Genomic DNA, 17290 nt, shown 5'->3' with positions numbered 1-17290 from the left:
GATGTGATGCTGCCAGCTCAGCACTATGTAGGGAGTACAGTTGTCCTTGTCCTCACTCTTTTCCCCATTTCTGATCTGGTCTTTCCTCAGGGTGGCCTGAACTCCATGGTGTATGTGAAGGTTTTTCTGGAGGATGTAAATGACAACCAGCCAGTGTTTTACCCACTGGAGTATGCTGTCAGCATCAGCACACAGAGCATGCCGGGTACAGCTGTGCTGCGTGTCACTGCCCATGATAAGGACGAGGGGCTGCACGGGAAAGTGACCTACCGCATTGTCCTGGGGAACACCCCTCCTCTCTTCTCGCTCAACAAGGACACGGGTGAGAACTCAGAGGGCAGCCAGAGCAGGCTGCCAGCTAGAGCAGCAGGATGCAGGCGGGTGTAAAAGCCAGCCTGAGGGTTACTGCATGGCCACCTCAGCTGTGCTGATTGCCCCCAGAATACGTCTATTCCTCTTCCTGACATGTTGCCCCTGCCCAGCTTTTTTAGTCCCTGTCTGTCCCTTTCCAGACTCATTCTCTACTCTCCTATTTCTGCTTCCTGCCCTGTTCTTCATTTTTCCCTTCTGCCATCCCTTCCCTCATTCCCCATCCCTGATTCACTCTACTTTTCTTCCTGCACGCTGCTTGCTTTGCCCCATCTGGCTATGTGCTGCTTGGCTCCTTCTTCCTGCCCAGCACCCTCCTCTCCTCTGCTAGGTTCCCTCTCCTTCCTCAGAGCTCTGTCCTACTTAGTCCCACCTTTCTCCCTGGCTTCCTCTGTTCTGCTCTGCCTTGGCTACCGAAGCCAGAGTAGTTTCTGCTGGAGGCTGAATCCGTGCTTGCATGTGGCAGTAGGGGCTCTTGGCAGGACAGGCAAGGTGGACTGTGCACAGCAGGGACATCAGGCCCTCTCTGCCCTGATCTGCAAGTTCTCAGAATGAGGCTGAGACAAAGCAGGCCTACTGGTCAACATAGTGCAGGGCCACCTCCTTTGTAGGGTCTGTCCCATTAGGTCCTTCTGTCCTACTCTCTCTCTCCAGGAGCTTCCCCACAGCCCAGATCCCACCAGCTGCTGCTGTGCCCCAAGTTGGAATTCCAGTTTCCTTCCTTTCCTCTTCCAAGAACTGCCCTCTGATTTGTCTCCCTAAAGCCTTTCCACCACTTACTTCAGGGTTGGACTTCAGGGTGAGGAAGGAGGGTTTGAGGAGCCTTTCCCAGGAGGGTGGTTCTTCTTTGTTACGTTTTTTCTGTTTTAAGTTCCATCCCTATTTGCTGCCCCTTTAGGGGGCAGCAGGCCTGTGATTTGGCAAGGCATTCGGGCTGTTCCCTTGATGGAATGAGAGGCAGTGGGTGCAGGCATAGTGCTCTTTGAACTGCTTTCTTCCCTAGGTGTCATCTCCCTCTCATGGTCCCTGAGTGGCAAAGCCAACACCCTGGTACAGCTGGTGATCTCTGCACGAGATGGTGGGGGCCTGCAAGCACAGCCAAATGCCCGGGTGAACATCAGCATTGTGGAGGGCACAGTCTCACCCCCTGTCTTTGAGCAGACTCAGTACTTCTTCACAGTGCCTGAGGACATGATGCCGGGTGCCAGTGTGGGGGCCGTCCAGGCCCAGAACCCTCCAGGTAAGGACTTGTCCCTTTTTTACATAATCATTTTCCTTGTTTCTGCATCATCTTGAAGGTCCAGTGTTGCATTCCCCTGTAGAGCAACCCTGTAGAGCTTTTGGGAGACCCACAAGCACTAAGAGGCACAAATCTGAATGTGCACCCGCATGATTGTTGCCCTGCCTCCATTGCATGCTTGCATGCATATGCTTATATATGCTTATGCACATGCCTGCACACAAGGATATGCATGAGTATGTATGTACATACACACTTGTACACATGCTTATGCATATGCACACATACACACAGTACTACCCTATACCTCCAGAGCAAGGACTGCCCAGACATCACTGCCCAATCCTGTTGCTGTCTGTAGTGGGCTAAGGAGGTGAGCTGGGTACATAAATCACTCCTTCTGTCTTCATTTCCATGCCCACAGGTCATGCTGATGACATCTTTTATTCCATCTCTTCGGGGGATCCTCATGGCTATTTTTCCATCGACTCTGGGTCAGGGCAACTCCACACAAGCCTGCCTCTTGATCATGAGTCCCAAGCTTTCCTCATTCTGGATGTCCAGGCCCGAAGTGGTTCACCCCCAGCCTATAGCAACACACGTGTGAAAATCTCTGTGTCAGATGTGAATGACAATGCGCCAGTGTTCCCAGCCCCCTCTGACTCTATTCTGCTGCCAGAGGCCACAGAACCTGGAACCACGGTGTATACTTTGCAGGCTGAGGACCGGGACAGTGGTGCCAATGGCCAGGTGCATTTCGAGCTAGTTTCAGGAGGTGATGGCATCTTCAGTGTGGAGCGTTCATCAGGGGCAGTGCGACTGATTGGGGCACTGCAGTATGAAGCCAGCGCTGCCTATGGGTTGGCCATTGTGGCCCGGGATGGTGGCATTCCCCAGCTCAGCTCCACATTCACGCTACTGGTGCACGTGCAGGCTGAACATGATAATGGGCCCATCTTTGACACACTTACCTACCGTGTAGAGGTGCGGGAAGGTGTGCCTGTCTCTACCCGCTTCCTGCAGGTGCGAGCCCTGGCACGTGATGCGGAAGCCACAACCCTTACCTACCACTTGCGTGCTGATGGGGATGCTGCCAGCTTTGGCATCATGCCTGAGAGCGGTTGGCTGTATGTCAAAAGTGCGCTGGACCGGGAGATGCGGGACCTGTATGTGCTTACAGTACTGGCCTCAGCAGGAGGTAGTGGTGCAGGAGGGGAAGCTCGAAAAACAGGCACCAGCACTGTACGGATCAGCATCACTGATGAGAATGACAACAGCCCTCGACTGAGTGAGGAGCGCTACTTCTTCACCATTCCTGAGAATCAGCCTCCTGGTAGCAGTGTGGGGAGGGTGATGGCGAGTGACCGGGATGCCGGGCAGAACAGTCGACTCACCTTCCGCCTGCTCCAGCATGATCTCAACTTCCTTATCCACACACAAACAGGTGAGAGACCTGCTGGGTTCCTAGGCTGGGGCCAGCAGGGGAGACACCGGGCAGGTCCAAGGTGATGCAGTCCTGGTTGGCATTGCAACAGAATATTCATCTGCCAGCGTCCTGATCCTGGGTTCTCCAGCAGCGTGCCTGAATATGGGCCCATTTCTGAAGAGATCTCTTAGCTTGTCTTGTTCCTACTTCTCCCTCACAGGAGAGCTCAGCACCAAACATAGCCTGGACCGGGAGCAGCAGTCTAGCTATCAGCTGTTGGTGATCGTGCAGGATGGGGGAGCACCACCACGCAGTGCCACAGGAACAATCTATGTCACTGTGCTGGATGAGAATGATAACGCCCCTGCTTTCCTTCATGTGGCCAGTGGTCAGGAGCTGCCTGTGCAGGTAGGGGCAGCAGGCCATAGACCTGGGGAGACAGGGGCATGGGAGCACAGGGGGGCAGGGAATGCTGTAGGAGGAAGAGTGGGCAGGAGGGTCCCGGGAGGGTTTTGGAGTGGGCAGTGAAGCAAGCACAAGCTGCATCTGTGCAGTAGCCAGGGCAGTCTGGCAAATCTGAGGGAGATATGGTAAGAGGGGCATGTTCATGGGAACTGTAGACATCCCTGTGCATGGAGCAGGTGAGGACTGCAAAGGACTCTGTGACAGATAGGAATGACTGGAGGCAGAAGCAGTTGGCTCACGTGTCATGTGAGGGAAGGTGAAAGGGAGCCCTAACTCTGACTCAGTGGAGCCATGGTGAAGCACCTGCAAGCAGGGAGGCACGAGGTTCTGTTATCTTCTGGGTCTCGGGACTTTCAGTTTAGCCGTTTGACTTTCTGAGAGGACAAGAGCTGCCTAGCTGAGCTTTACGCTCACAAAGGTTTCCTAAGAATGAGAGTCTTAGTATGTGCCATGGGTCCCAGCCCAGCTTTCCCTCTGAGCACTGGCTAGTGGCAGCAGTCATGCAAGCACAGTGTGCTGCAGCTCTAGTTATGTCTGTCCTGCAAAATACAAGTGGGCAGGGACCTACACCCCACTTCCCCCAGCTGCCTGCATCTACTCTGCTGTGGGCTGGCCCCTCTGCAGCAGCTGCTCGTGAGGGCTTCCTGGAGCCGGTCAAGTGGTGCTGGCAGGACACCAGCAACAGAGCTGAGTGGGATGAATCTTCAACTGACAGGATGGACTATTACAGCACTTCAGGCAGCATGCCTAAAGCCACTTGCTCTGCACTGGGTTAAAAACGTCATTGTGACAGTGGTCTTTCTCTTGGCCCAGGTCCTGCTTGAGCTGCGCACCAGAGACAGGTCAGAGCAGGCAGGATGGTGCTGGCAGGTCTTTGCTGCACCTGGAAAGCCATCAGCACAGGACCCTGGGTACACTGTAGCTCCATGTTCAATCTTACATGTTCATTGCTTTTTCCCTTCCTGTTCCAGGTCGTAGCCTTCCCTCGTCTAGCCTTTTTCTGCATGTTCAGCTGGTACTCTCTCCTTGCAAAACTCTCTTGCAAGGCTTGGCCTGGATGGGGGCGCCTCTCAGGGCTTGACAGAGGAAGGCAGAGTCAGTCTTGTCCTCTCTCTGAGCAACACTCTGGTCTCTGAGTCACCCCTGAAGGCCAGAGACCAGCCATGTGAAAAGCCTCTGCAGAATGCCGCTACTCAAACTGGGTGCCTGCAGCATGTTCTCGGGACACTGGCAATGCACCTGCACTGCAATCTCTGCAAGCAGGCCCTGCAATCAATTCTATTTTGTGAGGGGTCATGAAATGTTAAGGGTACTCTGCTGGATCTTGGGGGCAGTCTCTCCCATATGCACAAAACATGGATCTTGGGGGAGGTCTCTCCCATATGCACAAAACCAAATGCATCTTCAGGGAGACAGGACAAGGCTGGACCACATTTAGAGTCTTGAAGACAAGTAAATGCTACAACAGGCCAAGGAGAACAAATATCTGGACTTTTTGATTTGAAGCTCTCCTGCTAAAAACACTGGCAGAGAAGGATCATAGAATCATAGAATCGGTAAGGTTGGAAGGGATCTCTGGAGATCATCTAGTCCAACCCCCCTGCTCAGCAGGGTCACTTAGAGCATGTTAGACAGGGTTGCATCCAGGCGGGCCTTGAAGATCTCCAGAGAAGGAGACTCCACCAACTCTCTGGGCAACCTGTTCCAGTGCTCTGCCACTCTCACAGGGAAGAAATTCCCCCTCACCTTCAGGCAGAACTTCCTGTGCTTCAATTTCTGCCCGTTGCCTCTTGTCCTGTCACATGGGACAACTGAAAAGAGTTTGTCTTCGTCCCCTTGACACCCTCCCTTCAGGTACTTGTAGACATTGATAAGATCCCCCCTCAGTCTTCTCTTTCCCAGGCTGAAGAGGCCCAGCTCTCGCAGCCTTTCCTCATAGGGCAGGTGCTGCAGCCCTCTGATCTCATCTAAGTCAGTATTAATCATGATCTAGGGGTAACAGAGAGGCTCAAAGGGAAGAAGAAAATGATAAATGCAAAGCTCAGTGATTTATGGCAGACATGCTCAGTGAATTATTCATATCTGCATTCATTAGACAAAGCAGAGAGAAGTTTTTGTACTTTTTTTTTTATGCATGAACTAGACAGGTGTCTCCCACTGAATGCTGTGACAAGAGCTTGCTGAAAATATTGGTAATGTGCTGTCAGGAGCAGGTGGTGAGCACAAGAGCTGCAGTGGGCACAGGTCCTCCCAGGGGTTAATAACTAGGAAAAGAAGAGGGAGCAAAGAGAAGGATTAAATGGTCTGCTTTCACTGAGGCATGATGTTGCTGGTAGGGTGCCCAGGATGAGTGTTTTTATCCTTGCTATTCAGCATTTTCATATATTCTCTAGAAAAGATGATGGTTTGCTGATGATACTGGTCTATTCAGAGTAACAAAGATGAGAGCTGCCTGTGGGGTAGGATCCTATGTTACTGTTTAGCTAGTAAAGAAGATGGGAGATGAAATTCATTGTTGCTTATTAGGAAATGATACACATGACAAAAAACAATCTGAATTTCATTTACACAGTGGTGGACTCTGAATTGGCTGCTGAAGTTTAAGGAGAAGATTTGGGGTATTACTATGAATGTTTTGGGAAAGTATCAGCTCAAGGCTCAACAGCAGTCAAAAAGGCAAACAAAATGATGGCTATTATTAGAAAAGGAACAGAGAATAAAAGAGAACATTATTATGCTCTGTCTCAAACTCTGCACATACTCTCTGCCCTGCCTCCATTCCACTAAATAAGTAGCAGTGCTAGAAAAAATTCAGAGAAGGGTCTACAATAGATGATGGTTTCCATGAAGAAAGAAATTACTTGAACATTCTTTGGCATGGAAGAGACTGCAGGGATACGACAGAGGTGTGCAGTAAATGGCACAGGGAAAGTCAAAGGGGAATTAGAAGTTGCTGTTCTCACAGTACAAGAGCTAAGCAGCTTCATAGGAAATGACCAGCCTGCAGGTTTAAAATAAACAAGGATARTACTTTTTCGTGCAGAACATAATTAAATTGTGAAATCATTGCCAAAAGTTGCCTGCATTCAAAATTAGATGAATTTATGGACAGACAAAAAATCCATCAAAGACTACTGAACAAAAATAAAATCTGTGGCTTAGGAAGTGACTTGGCCACAGACTGCTGGAAGCTGGGAAGGTTTCACAGGAGGATTACTCCATACATGTCCTATTTCTTTGTGTCTTCTCTATAAACCCACTGCTGGCCACTATGCCACTGAGTGAGATGGCATTTTGATCTTTTGACTGAGCTGGTGTGTGCTTCTTGAAACATAGACATCTGACCTGGACAAGCCTGCCTGGTAGCAGTCTTACCAAGGCTGAGGTTTTTGCAGAGGCAAGACCACTTCTACTGCTGTTTGTGTGTCTGAAATGGCGTTTGTATGTGAAGCCCATGTGGATGCTGCTCATTTAACACTTGTACCAAGTCACTAGTTTCATGAGATGGAGCTTGATTCTTTGTTGGAGAGGAGTGTGGCCATGCATGCAAAGCAGGACTTGTATCCTAGTCAGGGGCAATTAGGGATAGCTGGAGAGGGCAGGTCCTGCCCCAGCCTTTTATAGGAGAGGAGTTGGAGGGGGCTTAGGAGACATGGCCCCAGCTGGAGGTGTCTATGCAAACACTCATTTTCATAAAGCAGCCAAGCTATATTTAGAAGGTCCTCTGCTTCCATCACTGCTGTGAAAGGCTGTTCCAGATTTCTTGATCTGGTAGTTAGAAACCATCTCTTAATTTCCAGTCTAAACTAATTTCTGAYCACTTCATACTCATTTGTTCTTGTGCCAATATTGTGTTTTTGCTTAAATAGCTCTTTTCTCTCCTTGGAATTTCCCTCCCCTTCCCCAGAGTTTGCAGAGTGCAGTCACATCACTGCTTGGCCTGGCTAAACAAGTCTAGCTCCTCTGGTCTCCTCTCCCGAGTGCCACCAGTATGGAGCGCATGCCAGCAGCTTCTGCAATGGCATTAATGCTTGCCTGATCTCATAGAATCATACAATCAGTAAGGTTGGAAGGGACCTCTGGAGATTAACTAGTCCAACCTCCCCACTCAGCAGGGTCACCTAGAGCATGTTAGACAGGGTTGCATCCAGGCGGGCCTTGAAGATCTCCAGAGAAGGAGACCCCATAACCTCTCTGGGCAACCTGGTCCAGTGCTTTGTCACTCTCACAGGGAAGAAATTCCCCCTCATGKTCAGGTGGAACTTCCTGTGCTTCAGTTTCTGCCCATTGCCTCTTGTCCTGTCACATGGGACAACTGAAAAGAGTTTGTCCTCGTCCCCTTGACACCCTCCCTTCAGGTACTTGTAGACATTGATAAGATCCCCCCCCTCAGTCTTCTCTTCCCCAGGCTGAAGAGGCCCAGCTCTCGCAGCCTTTCCTCATAGGGCAGATGCTCCAGCCCTCTGATCTTAGGAGCTTGCAGCCTCTTTCTCTGGATTCTTGCTTAGATTCTGCTTGTCTTTTTTCATCTGTGCATCAAAGTGGTAGCCCACAGCAAGCATCTAGCACAACTGAATCTGTGAGGATGGTTTGTGCTGTAGGATGTGAATTTGAGGTCTGGCAGTGTGTGTGGTGGGTAAAGGATCACAGAAGCTGTGCCAAGTGAGCGACCCCTATCCAGGGGTGGATAAGTGTGAAGAGTCTGTGCTGTGGGAGAGAGACTGATCTGCTAGCAGCTGTGGGTTATTTGCTGAGGGTACCCCCAAAACCTGACAGCTAATCAGCAGCAGTAGTGGGGATATATCTGTTTCCATAAATATCCAGGGAAGGTGCTGCATGCAAGAGTGTCATATCGGTCTCTGTCAGGAAGCTGATGGTAACTCTCCTCAGAATGTGGCCTTAGCTGAGCATGTGCATAATTAATGTCTTGATGGCACTATGATGCATTAGCATAAAGTGGTACTCTGACTGCAGATAGTCAGTCACTAGTGCTGACTGGGAGCAAAGGAGTGAAGAAAAAAGCCCTCAGAATAAGGGTGACCAGGTCYGGAAAGAGCTGTCAGCTGCATTTGCAGATTGTGGACCTCCAGTGGGTTAAGTGCTGAGAACTGAGGAAATCACCTTCTGTTGCCAGTGTCTAGTCCCTGAGTGTGTCAGCACAAACATTTGTATTTGCATCTGAAGGAGTCTTACAGAGTACAGAGAACTAGGACTCCTGTGAAGCCCTGAATTTTCCCTGGTTATAGTTAAAGGAGTTAGAGGCTTTGAATACAACATGTGCGAAGTAGTGTCCTCCTGTCACTGCACAGCTCACCGCTGCAGCCTGTGCCAGTGCTGCTGAGCGGTTATTAAACAAGGCAGCATGGGAGGAAGGCTGACAAGCCAGGAACTCATTTTGCCAGCTTTGCTGCTGACTCCCCTGTGTTGTCTAGCCCCAGGCACAGCCTGTGGGTCTTGACTGGGATGGGTCTGTGCCTTGGGTGAGGTGCAGGGTTGCTGTAGGACCACACAGATCCTGCACTGTGCTTGAGGGTCTGTGGAAGGAAGTTTGGGAGTGCTCAGTGCCACTCAGCTGCTCTTCATGTTGTGCTGCAGGTGCTAGAAGAGAAGCCATCGGGACTTCTAGTTGCCTCTCTGCAGGCCAAGGACCCAGATGAGGGTGAGAATGGCACCATCATCTACTCGCTGRCAGGTACGAGCTGCAGAAATGGCTACCTGACACTGCTCTCTGCCCTGCAGCTGTGACCCTCATGGGCAGATGGATGCTTGCTGCACAAACTATGCTGTGCCACACTCTCTCCTCTATTGTGACCTGCCCCCTGCCCTTTGTCCTTCCTGTGTCGCCCTGCAGCATTTCACCTTCTTTCTGCAGGTGCCTGGGCTGAGCGTTTCACATTGCACATGGCCACTGGAGAGCTGCGTACTGCCACGGTGTTACGCCGACCTGATCGTGCCGAGTATATCTTCACTGTGACAGCCAGCGACCGGGGCACAGTGCCTCGCAGTACATCGGCCATTGTCCGCATTCAGGTATCCAGTACCTCAGCTCCCCTTATCCCTGCGCATCTGCCGTTTGCCCACCCCTTGGAGGGCACCACTCAGCTACTTGGCAGCCTTCCTCTCTGCCTTTTCACCCCCAGCACCCTCATCTCAGGGTACCCTCAGCCTTTGCTCAGACCCCTCACCTGGGTGGAGAACCTGGGGAAGGGATGGGTCTGGCTGTCACCATGCAATTTCTCCTTTGTAAACTGGTCAACATCAGCATTAACATTAAGCAGTTCTGTCTTTCCTGGACTGGGATGGCCAGCACTGTCCTAGATAGGTGGTTTCAGAAAAGACCTTAGACATACTTTGTACAGAGACATTAATTCTTCTCAACTTCTACTGGAAATAACACTCTTGACATGTGGGGTTATCTTCATATTTGCATGATTCTCATGCTCACTGTCTGCTGTATTGGCTCAGCCAGCCAAGCCCTTATTCTGTTGTTTCTTAGTAATGAGCTTCATGTTACAGCAGAGACTCCAGTTTCTCCCTAATCAATGCACCTTCTCAGTTTGCTCTTTATCATTCTTCTGTTCYTGTCCTTACAGTTTCCAAGGCCACTTAATTTTCCTCATTTGATACTCTGCTGCTTTTCTGTGCTGGCAGTGCCCTCTGACACTGTTAGCAAACTCATACTGTATGCAGCTTTCTTTTGCTCTTGCACCTGCCAATAGCAAATGTCTACACCAAGAGCCATCTCCTCTTATCTCAGAGTCTGCTTGTGACCTTCCTTGAGCCAGTCTGTCTTTTAGTCTTTTTCTTACGATACAGTAATTCTCATACTACTTCTCTCACTGGTTTAGAGTGATCTTCCATTTGCTACTGCATCAGAGTTCAACTAAAACCTGGACAAGTTAGATCTGTTGCATTTCCTTTGTGCTTGAGAAGTACTGTGTTCGCCTGCCATATCTGCTTCTACCCATCCCACAGTATATTCTATTCTATTTCCTTGATGTGTCATGTCTATAACTGTTCTTGTCTTCAACGTTGTTCTACAGCCTTCAAAGTACTGGGGCTAGGCTGACAGATTGGTTGTCCCTGAAGTGCTCATTCATATCCCTACAAGGTAGCTACTTGCTTGGTGGTCTGATACCTGTCTGAGTTGACAGTTTTGCTGTGTTTTTTTCCCCCATTTCTCTGGTCTGGTTCACTGAGTCCTTCAACACATTTGCCCTTCAAATTACACTTTCGCTTTTTGTGCATTCTCACTCCCATRAGCAGCTGCCCCTCACCCCTAATTTTACTTCAATATCTTTAATAAAAATGGTGATAGTATTTATCTATCTTTGGGTCATACTGAATGAGCAGTGGAGTTGAACTACATGTTCTCCAGAGATCCCTTCCAATTTCAATCATTTTGTGATTCTGTGAACTGTCTTTCTCCTCTGTATCTCCCATCTGTATGACTTTTTCCTCCCTTCTTGCTCTCTCTTGCTTATGTTTTGCAGATTTTTTTCTGCTGTTATCTAGGGTCTAACTCAGACAGGAGTGCTCTCTCTGTCCTTACCCACCATAGCCTCCCAGGTGAAGATTCTCTTTCACCCTGTCAAACCTGCACTTATTCTCAGCATGTTTTTCAGGTTCTTATTCATCTGTTAGGCTGAAAGGCTTGTGACCTTGCCTCCCTCCACCTGTTCTTTGCAGGCCCCTTGTCCCCTTCTCCACTGGTCTCCAATGTGTCCTCTTGCTGTGCAGCACCCCCTCACTGCTGTCTCTCCTCACAGGTGCTGCCATCTTCCCGGGTGCTACCACGCCCTGATGCTACTGTGCTGACCCTGTACCCCCTTGAGGGGGTCAAGCCAGGGTCTGTGATCGGCTCGGTGGCCCCTCCAGATGCCCCTGTGCGGGGACAGTTCACGTACACAGTGGTAGGAGGTGGTGGGGATGGCACATTTGCGGTTGACAGTGTGACGGGGGAGATCTACGCAGCCCGGGAGCTGGACTATGAAGCTGGGGCACGGCACACGCTGCAGGTGAGCGCTGAGGACATGCAGCATGGCTATCCATCCAGCCGGCTGGTGCTAGTACAGATCCATGTGCAGGACTGCAACGACCAGGCACCCACTTTCCCTGAAGACCCCATCACCATCGTGGTGCCTGAGAACACCCAAGCAGGCTCATCCATCTTCACATTCCAGGCGCTGGATGGGGATGGCGTGGGTCCCAACAGCCAGGTGCGCTATGCCCTGCTGCGCCAGGAGCCACCTGGGGCCCCCTTCCAGCTCGATAGCCGCTCAGGGCTGCTGACCCTTCGCCAGGACCTCGACCGTGAGGCTGCTGCCTCTTTCCTCTTGGTGGTGGAGGCCACAGACCAGGCCCGCAATGTCAGTCAGCGCCGCTCRGCGGCTGTGACAGCCCGCGTGTTTGTGACTGATGAGAATGATAACACGCCCGTGTTCCTCTCACCTGCTGCCGTCAGTGTCATGGAGGACCAGCCAACTGGGTTTGTGGCACTGCATGTGGTGGCCCAGGATGACGATTTGGGAGAGAATGGGCGCGTGAGCTACTCGTTGCGAGCTGGCAACAGTGACGGCCGCTTCCACCTCAATCCCAGCACTGGTGAGGGGTCCAGGGGGGTGCAGGGTGGGCAACAGGGACACTGGGAATGTAAGGGCCCAAAAGGGTGCAGGGACACATGGGGATGTGGCACAGTACACAGGAGGAGACCATGGCCTGGGGAACACAGGGTTGCCCAGAGATAACAGACTGGTGGGGTGCAGGGAGCCATGAGCATAGCAGCTGGCTGGCCTGATTCTGCCATTTCTCTCAAAACAAGGCTGTTTCTGGCTTACCCCAGTGCCTGTAGCCTTGCAACTCTTCTGTCCTGGGACCAGTCAGCCCCTATGGGGTGCGGATCCCAGCTCACCCCTCTCCCTATGTCTGCAGGCGCACTCTCCATCGTGCGGGCTCTAAACCGGGAGGAGGTATGGCAGCACAACCTGACCGTGGTGGCCACAGACCATGGTTTCCCGTGCCGCTCGGCCACACAGCTGCTATCTGTGCTGGTGCTGGATGTCAACGATGAGGCTCCCATTTTTGAGCGGCCTGAGTACGAGGCACACATCATGGAGAACTTGCCAGCTGGCAGCCCTGTGCTGCAGGTGTTGGCTATGGACCAGGACCTGGGTGAGGATGCAGGGCGAGGGTGAGCTGGTCTGCTTGGTCAGGGGCTTTAGGGGGGATGCAGCACCCTGGATAAGCTGCACTCTGCTCCCCCTTTCCCCAGTTTTGAAAGCTTGGAGAACCATGGAAAGGGGAGATCATCACCAGGCCTGGAGGAGATGAGAGAGGGGCTAATCACTGGGGGAAATTGAGAATCAGGACAGGGATTGTGATTCCCTCTGCTCCTCAAAGCAATGGCCTTTGTTCCTCATGGTGTTTTAAGGAGGTTTCTTGCCCCGTCTTCCCTTCCAGAAACTGTAMTAGGTTGGGGCCTTTCCCCTGCACTGCACATCTCTGCCCCCAATTTTTCTAGAGAGTGAGATTGTCCTCTCCCACAATGTGTATGGCCCCAGGGTGGGAAGCCTGGGAGGAGAGAGATGCAGGGCTCTGAGCCCACTGAGAGGCTCTTGGGAGTGCTGCTGGGCTGTCCTCAAATGTGCTTATCCTCACAGGTGCCAATGGGCAGGTGTCCTATGGGGGTCTCTCTGGAGGGCCATTCTCTATCCACCCACAGACGGGGCTTATTGTTACCACACAAGCACTGGACCGCGAGGAGCAGGAGCAGCATGTGGTGATGGGTATGGGTGTGCTGGAGCATGGGAGGGGTGCATGGCGGGAGGGAATGGGTAAGGAGCATAGAAGAGGCAGATGGGTACTTTCCACTGCTTGGTTGTTGGGTGGGTGCAGCAGATGGGAGTGCTGGTAATGCCATGCCTGGTTGCCCCTGCTGTTGTCTAGGCATGTGCATGTGGCAGCCTTAGTAGTAGCTCTCAGCTAGTGAGGTCTCTACAGCTCTCTTGATGTGTTCCTGCAGTCTATGCCCAGGATGGTGGCCTGCCTCCCAACCTCTCTAAGGCAACTGTGCGAATCACAGTAGGGGATGAGAATGACCATGCACCACACCTGGAGAGTGAGTCCTGCTCCCTCGAGGTTCCTGAGAACCAGAGCTGTGTGGCACTCTACACCCTACGGGCCACCGATCCTGATGGAGGCGAGAATGGGCGCTTGAAGTACCATGTGGCAGGTGAGTAGTACAAGCACACAGGGAGCTCTGCAACTTCATCCTTGGTCATTAGTGAGGGCTAGTCTCCCTGGGACACCAGAGGTTCTGGGAAGCATCAGCTGTGACAATTCCTGTTCTGCCTCAGCTCTCTCCTGTTCCACACCACAAGTGGATGCTCTCTCCTCTCAGCCCTGTAGTTTCTTTGCCCCAGTGAAGAGCACTCCAAGATGCAGACAGGCTGCACTTGCTGCTTCAGCCTCAGGCTGGTTCCTCTACCTCAGACTAGCTCCATACTCCCCTCTTGCCTGCTGTGGCCTGCTGAATTTACAGGTTGCAAAGCAAGGTATCAGCAAAGGAGTGGGCTCCTTTGGAAGCAGCCCTGATCTGTGAGCTAGTGGAACCAGTTCTTTCACACATCAGTGGACCAAGGAGGTTTAATCCCTCTGAGCTGTTACAGGAAGCAGCTCACATCACCTCCCTTGCCAGGTCATGCTGGGATGTGTTTTGTGCTGTCCTCCTCAGACAGCATAGGGAAGACCTCTCCCTCTGCCCACCTCAAGTCATAGTCATGCTTTCTTGCTGTCCCCTCTCTTCTTTCCAGATGGAGACCCTGGGCAGGATTTCAGCCTAGACCCTGTCTCTGGCATTCTCTCCACTGCACGTGCCCTCGACCGGGAGCAAGTTGCTTCATACAGCCTCATGGTGGTGGTGCAAGACCATGGCACCCCACCACGCAGTGCTACCATGTCAGTGAGTGTGCGGGTGCTGGACCTAAATGACAATGCACCTGCTTTTGCTCAGGCCACTTACACAGTGGAGGTGCCAGAGGACCTGCCCATTGGCACYCTCGTGCTGCAGCTAGTGGCTCAGGATCCTGATGAGGGCACCAACGGGCAAGTCTCCTACTACCTGGGTAATGAGTCGCTGGGCATGTTCCAAGTGGAGCCAAAGAGTGGGCGCATCACAAGTGCCCATGCCTTGGACCGGGAACGCCACCCCAGTTACACCTTCCTGGCCAAGGCTGTGGACTCAGCACCATGGGAGCCCAAGAGCGCAGCTGTGCATGTCACAGTCACAGTACGGGATGTCAATGACCATGCCCCTGCCTTCCTGCACAGCCCACTCACTGTCAACCTGTCCCGTCACACACCACTCAAGCAGGTAGTGGCCACTATGAGGGCAGAGGACAGGGATGCAGGTGCCAATGCCTCCATCCTGTACCGCCTTGCCACCCCCAACCCTGCCTTTGCCATCAACTCCTACACGGGGGATATCCAACTGCTGCAGCCCCTGGGCTCACTCAGCCAACGCCAGCGGACGCTCTTCATCCTTGCCACGGACCTGGGGCAGCCGGCACTCTCCTCCACTGGAGTGGTGGTGATCCACTTGCAGGAAGAACCCTACCGAGGGCTGCGCTTTCCCCGGAGCACCAGTGAAGTGGCTCTGCCAGAGAATGCTGCCCCAGGTATCAGCTGGGCAGAGTGATCAGCAGGTGCTGGGAAGAGACAGGACAGGATGGTGGGGGAGAGTTGGTACTGGGCAGCATATCTGGGGGGAGCACTGCAGGGTCTTGGGGAGCCCCATTATGCCTTGGAGATATCCAGAGGACAGCAGAGACTGTTGGTGCCCAGGATGTTGAGGATGGTAATCCCTGGGTATTTGCCTTGGGGTGTTCAGGTGACTGTAGATGATTGCAAGTGCCTGGTGGTTCCTGGAAGGCCTCCAGGGTTCACAGAGCATAGAATCATAGAATCAGTAAGGTTGGAAGGGACCTCGACCTCTAGAGATCATCTAGTCTGACCCTGCCCCCCCCCCCCCCCCGCTCACTCAGGGTCACCTAGAGCATTTTAGACCGAGTTGCATCCAGACGGGCTTTGAATATCTCCAGAGAAGGAGATGCCACAACGTCTCTGGGCAACCTGATCCAGTGCTCTGCCACTCTTACAGGGAAGAAATTCCCCCTCACATTCAGGCGGAACTTCCTGTGTTTCAGTTTTTGCCCATTTCCTCTTGTCCTGTCACATGGGACAACTGAAAAGAGTTTGTCTTCGTCCCCTTGACACCCTCCCTTCAGGCACTTACAGGCATTGATAAGATCCCCCCTCAGTCTTCTCTTTCCCAGGCTGAAGAGGCCCAGCTCTTGCAGCTGTTCCTCATAGGGCAGATGCTCAGAGCTGTGGCTAGACCTCAGGAGTCCTGGCTCCCAGCCCAAAATTTTCCACTAGGTCTCCCTTACCCTGGCACAGTGTCCCTGGGCAGAGCCATATCCTGATGGTACGGCACATGCTGCCTACCCACCACCTCACCTTTCTGCTGCCTGCCTTGAAGCTCTGCTGCCCCTTCACGYTGCTCCCTTCCTTCCAGGCACAGCGGTGGTGAGCATCCAAGCTACGCACACAGGGGGCTCGTCTGGGCGTATCACATACAGCATCATCAGTGGCAACGAGAAGAATGCTTTCCTTATCCAGCCCAGTTCAGGTACAGCACTGGGACCACCTGGGGAAGCAATGAGGGGAGGTCACTTGTGCTCTGCCGATGCCTGCTCAGCTATCACAAAGTGCAGAGCTCCCCAGAGGCCCTAGGACACAGTGTATACCTCTATACCAAAAAAATTAAGTAGTTCTAGGACTTGGACCTAGACATTGTCCTGTCATTGTCCAGAGTCCTGAGGTTTTAGCATAGCTCTCAGCACAGTTTTGTTCCCTGTTCACTAGACCTCTCATCAGAATTTCCTGAGCCCAGTTCAGGAGTTAGCAGAGGCCAGGTACCATTGCCAAGAGGCAATCTGGCTGCAGCCCCTGCTTTAGATGGCAAGTTCAGCTGTACAGCACATCCAGTGATGGAGCCTCAAGACTCAGGCACCTAGACTGCCCTTTTTTATTCTCTGGTGTGCATATAGCAACCATGGTAGCTGTCTCTGTACAATCCCAAAGGAGACAATAAATGAGAAATYACTGTCCAGTGGGCATTTCAAAGGAAGCCCTCCCTTTATGCCACACTGCTCCCTGAGCAATGACTGGATCTTGGTGCTTGTGGGTGTCTGATAACCTTGGAAGACCACTGAGGTAGGTTATAGGGTGCTGCCCAATGATAATGAACAAGCTGGGGTTGTGCACCATAAGCTTAAAAAGGAAGCCTTTGAAGAGCTGTGCAACCCTTGACTTCAGGGAAGCCAAGGCTGACAGTGGGGTAAGGAGTGCCTTGCTCAGAGGCTAGTGCTTGCCCTGCAGTTTGGAAGGGCCTGGAATATGAAAAAGTCAGTCCTCAGATCTGAGAAATCAAGCTGGAGCTTTCCTGTGAAAACCCTGTTCTCTTGTAGCCTGACAGACATGGCTCAGTGTGACACTGCCCAGCAGCTGGCACAGTGCAGGAGAGCTGCACTGTACTGCATCATGCTGTGCAGGTCCCCTTGCTGCAGTGCTCCAGCAAGCACACAGCTCCTCGCTTTGGGAGAAAGACCCACAGACAGGGTCCCAGGCTGTTAGAGCTCTTTAAAGCCAGGGCACTTGTGCTCTCTGCAACCCATGGCCACTGTTCGGGCCCTGCAAGCAATCTGTGGCACAACATACAACCCCCTGGC

General features: G+C 52.2%; 1 protein-coding gene across 1 annotated transcript in view; it reads left to right on the top strand.

Moving 5' to 3' along the window:
* Nucleotides 1–17290, top strand: part of DCHS1 (dachsous cadherin-related 1) — a 59967-nt gene that overhangs the window by 30270 nt on the left and 12407 nt on the right. Inside the window, exons 4-15 of the mRNA XM_085316586.1 lie at nucleotides 91–322; nucleotides 1373–1609; nucleotides 2034–3053; nucleotides 3256–3443; nucleotides 9096–9192; nucleotides 9373–9530; nucleotides 11270–12104; nucleotides 12432–12671; nucleotides 13160–13285; nucleotides 13522–13731; nucleotides 14312–15175; nucleotides 16075–16188. Of these exons, the coding sequence (XP_085172712.1) occupies nucleotides 91–322; nucleotides 1373–1609; nucleotides 2034–3053; nucleotides 3256–3443; nucleotides 9096–9192; nucleotides 9373–9530; nucleotides 11270–12104; nucleotides 12432–12671; nucleotides 13160–13285; nucleotides 13522–13731; nucleotides 14312–15175; nucleotides 16075–16188 (4321 nt within the window). The remainder of the gene's footprint in view (nucleotides 1–90; nucleotides 323–1372; nucleotides 1610–2033; nucleotides 3054–3255; nucleotides 3444–9095; nucleotides 9193–9372; nucleotides 9531–11269; nucleotides 12105–12431; nucleotides 12672–13159; nucleotides 13286–13521; nucleotides 13732–14311; nucleotides 15176–16074; nucleotides 16189–17290) is intronic.

The sequence above is a fragment of the Rhea americana genome, unplaced genomic scaffold, assembly GCF_003343005.1.
Source record: "Rhea americana isolate MKP2758 unplaced genomic scaffold, rheAme1 scaffold_472, whole genome shotgun sequence".
In the NCBI taxonomy this organism is placed as follows: Eukaryota; Metazoa; Chordata; class Aves; order Rheiformes; family Rheidae; genus Rhea; species Rhea americana.
The sequence above is the reverse complement of the archived record's forward strand: the minus strand, read 5'-3'. Positions and strand labels throughout refer to the sequence as shown.